General features: G+C 50.3%; 1 protein-coding gene across 1 annotated transcript in view; it reads right to left on the bottom strand.

Moving 5' to 3' along the window:
- Window positions 1-1,440, bottom strand: part of SAMM50 (SAMM50 sorting and assembly machinery component) — a 33,425-nt gene extending 31,985 nt beyond the window's left edge. Inside the window, exon 1 of the mRNA XM_003783122.3 lies at window positions 1,298-1,440. Within this exon, the coding sequence (XP_003783170.1) occupies window positions 1,298-1,318 (21 nt within the window). The 5' untranslated portion in view covers window positions 1,319-1,440. The remainder of the gene's footprint in view (window positions 1-1,297) is intronic.
- Between the last annotated feature and the right edge of the window lie 1,862 nt (window positions 1,441-3,302).

Here is a 3,302-nt window from a genome sequence, read left to right on the forward strand (position 1 = left end):
AAAAAAAAAAAAAAAAAAAGATATCCATGTAACAAAAACACTTTACCCCCGTAATTAACATTCTGAAATTAAAAATAAGTTTAAGAAAAGAATTGAAAACATTTTTGTTCATGTAGTAATCAAAGGAATAGCAAATTTATTATCAAAGGAGCTCCATAAAAGTTGAGATTATTTATTATTTGATGTCTCCCTAGTACCTATGGCAGTGCCAGGCACATAGAAGGCCACCGGTAAAAATTAGTTGAAAAAAATGAATGGATACTTACTTTGTTCAAGAATGCTACAAGGCAGGCAAGCCAAGTAAGTTCCTACTATAACTAGAAACTTAGAGCCCAATAGGATAAGACAGGACACAGAGTGAAATAAGGCAAAATATAAATGGCACCGGGGGATAAATGACAAGGAAGTGGTAGCACATCCAAATGAGAAGATAAAGAGGTTTATGTAGGAAGTGACTTGAACTGAGTTTTAAGATCTGAGAATATTTCGATAGCCAAAGGTAGGTGATGGCGTGCAATAGCACACCCAAAGAGTGTTAGAACAGCAATGGTGTTTGATCTGAGCGAAAGACACGCGAAGGATGTTAAAACCAATTCCCAACTTCAGGCTGAGGAGTCTGTACTAAACTCTTTCGGAAATTAAATGGGGAACTACTGAAAACGTCTGAGCAGGGCGAGTGAAAGAGAAGTTTGGCAAAGAGTACGCACAAGCACCCAAGTACTCCGTATACATTACGTCTTTTAATTCTGGCAACAGCCTGGGGAGGTAGATACTATTACTACTTTCACTGTAAAAGGAGGAACTGAAGTACTGAGAGGCTCCATCTCTGCAGGATAAACATCAGAAAAGGGGACTTCTAGATAGATCTAGGTTAGAAGGCTTTAAAGACCCTTCATCTTCTAGGGCTCTCCAACGACTCCAGCAGAGGCTGAGCAGGGAGAGGCTGGGAGAGATGACCAGTAAGGAGAGAAGACACTGAAATGGCTGAGGGTTGAGAAGTCAAATCAGAAAGAATGTATTCTGTGGTGTCCCGGACAGCATGAAAGTTCCTTACTACTTTCTGGGCCACTGACTGGCGGAGTGACCTTGAGCAAATTTCGTCCCTCCTATGAGCAACAGGTTCCTACTCGGAAGTCTGAGAGACTAGCAGGCCCCGGGCGACAAGTTGGTGGCCTACTCCACCCGGCCCCGCCGCCCTGGCACCCTCGGGACGCAGCCGCGAGAACGTCTCTCCGCGGCACCCATCCGCCGGGCCTGCCCAGGGGTCACACAGCCCGCGGGTCGTTAGGCCTCTTACCCGGGCGTGCACCGTCCCCATGAGTCCCTCTCCAGCCGCCGCCTCGCACAACTGCTCAGGCCCGACCAAGGCAGAAGGTCGGTCAGCAGTGGCAGCGCTGCGGGTTACGGCGCCTCCCGCACGTCCCCGGAAGCCGCTCACTGGGGGCGGCCATGATGCCCCCTTTCTCCCCGCCCCCTGGCTTCACGGTAGCTTCGCTCATTGGTCCCTATGAGCTTGTGACCCGGATGTTCAGACACGGCGCGGAACTCCTGATGTCTGGAGCCGCTGCAATCCTCCAGCGTCCACTGCAGCTAGGGAGGACAGGTCTGCCAGGAGGTTGGGAAGCAGGTGCTTGGAGTTGGCGTGTGGGAGAGATCAGACACGCTCATGGGTGCTCTAAGGCATCTCTTAAGCCTCCTGGCACCCTCCCTAGTGGGTGCTGCTCTTGTTCCCACGCGCCGGTGAAGCCCCGAGACTCAGCCGAGAAGCCCCAAGCCCAGCCACACCTGGCCTGCGGCGGCCGAATTTCACAACGTCTCGAGCTTCGCAAACCCGATGGTGGCCCTGGTGGCTCTCCTGCTGGCTGGGTGGACCCTTCCAGTCGCTGGAACCCCAGGGGCTCCGTTTCCTCATTGTCAAAATGAAGATGAGGGTCATCTGTACTTCACAGGGTCGATTAAAAGGGTGTGCTCGTGGTCTCATCTAAAAATAGAAAAATTAGTGAGGCATGGTGGCGCGCGCCTTTAGTCCCAGCTACTCGGGAGGCTGAGGCAGAAACATCACTCCACCTTAGGAGTTTGAGGTTGCTGTGAGCTACGCTGACGCCTCTGCCCTCTAGCCTGGGTAACACAGCAAAACTCTGGCGGGTAGGGAGAGGGAGGTGTGTGCATAAGGGACGGAAAGTGACAGCTCCTGGCACTCTGCACAGCGCACAGTAGGCACTGGATAAATGACTTACTAATTCAGCTGCAACCAACAAGTATCTGAGTCACCTAGGTGTTTGGATAGGGGCCAGTCACGTCGGGGAACAAGACAGCCATGGGCTTATATTTGGATGCAGAACAACTCCCCCATCTCAGAAAACAACAATATGTAATACATAACAGGCACACCTTGTGATAAGTGCAATGAAAGAAATAGACAAAAAATAGGAAAAGAGGAAGTTTCAGTATTATTGCAAGTCATGTAACTATTCCCTTCTGATAATATAACATCATTATTTTACTTCCTTTTCTTCTCACCCTCCTACTCGCAAAGACCCTGATACCCTTTTCCATTGAAATAGCAGCATTCTAGGCCTCCAGCATCCCGGGCTAAATATACAAAGTCCACATTCCCCTTCTTGCCTGCAAAAAGGCAAAACCCAGCAGCAGCTTGCCCTTCCTTTCCTCACTGTACTCCCTCACTGTACTGTTGCAGGTTGACCAACCATCTGTGTTCCCAACCACACCACCAGCCCCATGAAGGCAGAGGTGCAACCTGTCTGGCTCACTCACTGAACCCAGAGCCTAGCACCAAGCATGGTGTCCCAAACCAGGGCAGTCAGAGGCGATGCTCAGCTCTGAGCAGAAGCTACCCACTTTCAAAGACAGAGCTGGGAGGTGAAAGGTTCTGGACCCAGTATTCGAGGTTTTCTGTGGCCTTTGGCAGTGCTGTTCACCAGGTTTTGCTATGGTTCTCTTTTGGGTAAGAGGTAGAATTGTGTTTTCCTGCCCTCATGTGACCTGCTTCCATCAACACACTATATAAGAAGGGATGAGTCACTTCCAGATGAAGACCTTTCAGAAGCGTGTTTCTTCCAACCTGCAGCAGTGATAAGCCATCCCCCCAGCAGTGGGGCAGCTCCAGGCTGGGTCTGGGAGTGGGGACAACTCCCAGCACAGCTCAGCCGCGTCTACCGGGCAGCAGCCTGGATGAGAAATAAACCTTTTGGATTTCGTTGTTGTTAATGCAGCATAGCCTAGACTGCCCTAGAAATTTCTGCCAGGAACCTGGCATTCCAGAAAACTCGGTGTATAAACCG

Source organism: Otolemur garnettii, unplaced genomic scaffold (assembly GCF_000181295.1).
Source record: "Otolemur garnettii isolate 467f Iridium unplaced genomic scaffold, OtoGar3 scaffold00007, whole genome shotgun sequence".
Taxonomy (NCBI): Eukaryota; Metazoa; Chordata; class Mammalia; order Primates; family Galagidae; genus Otolemur; species Otolemur garnettii.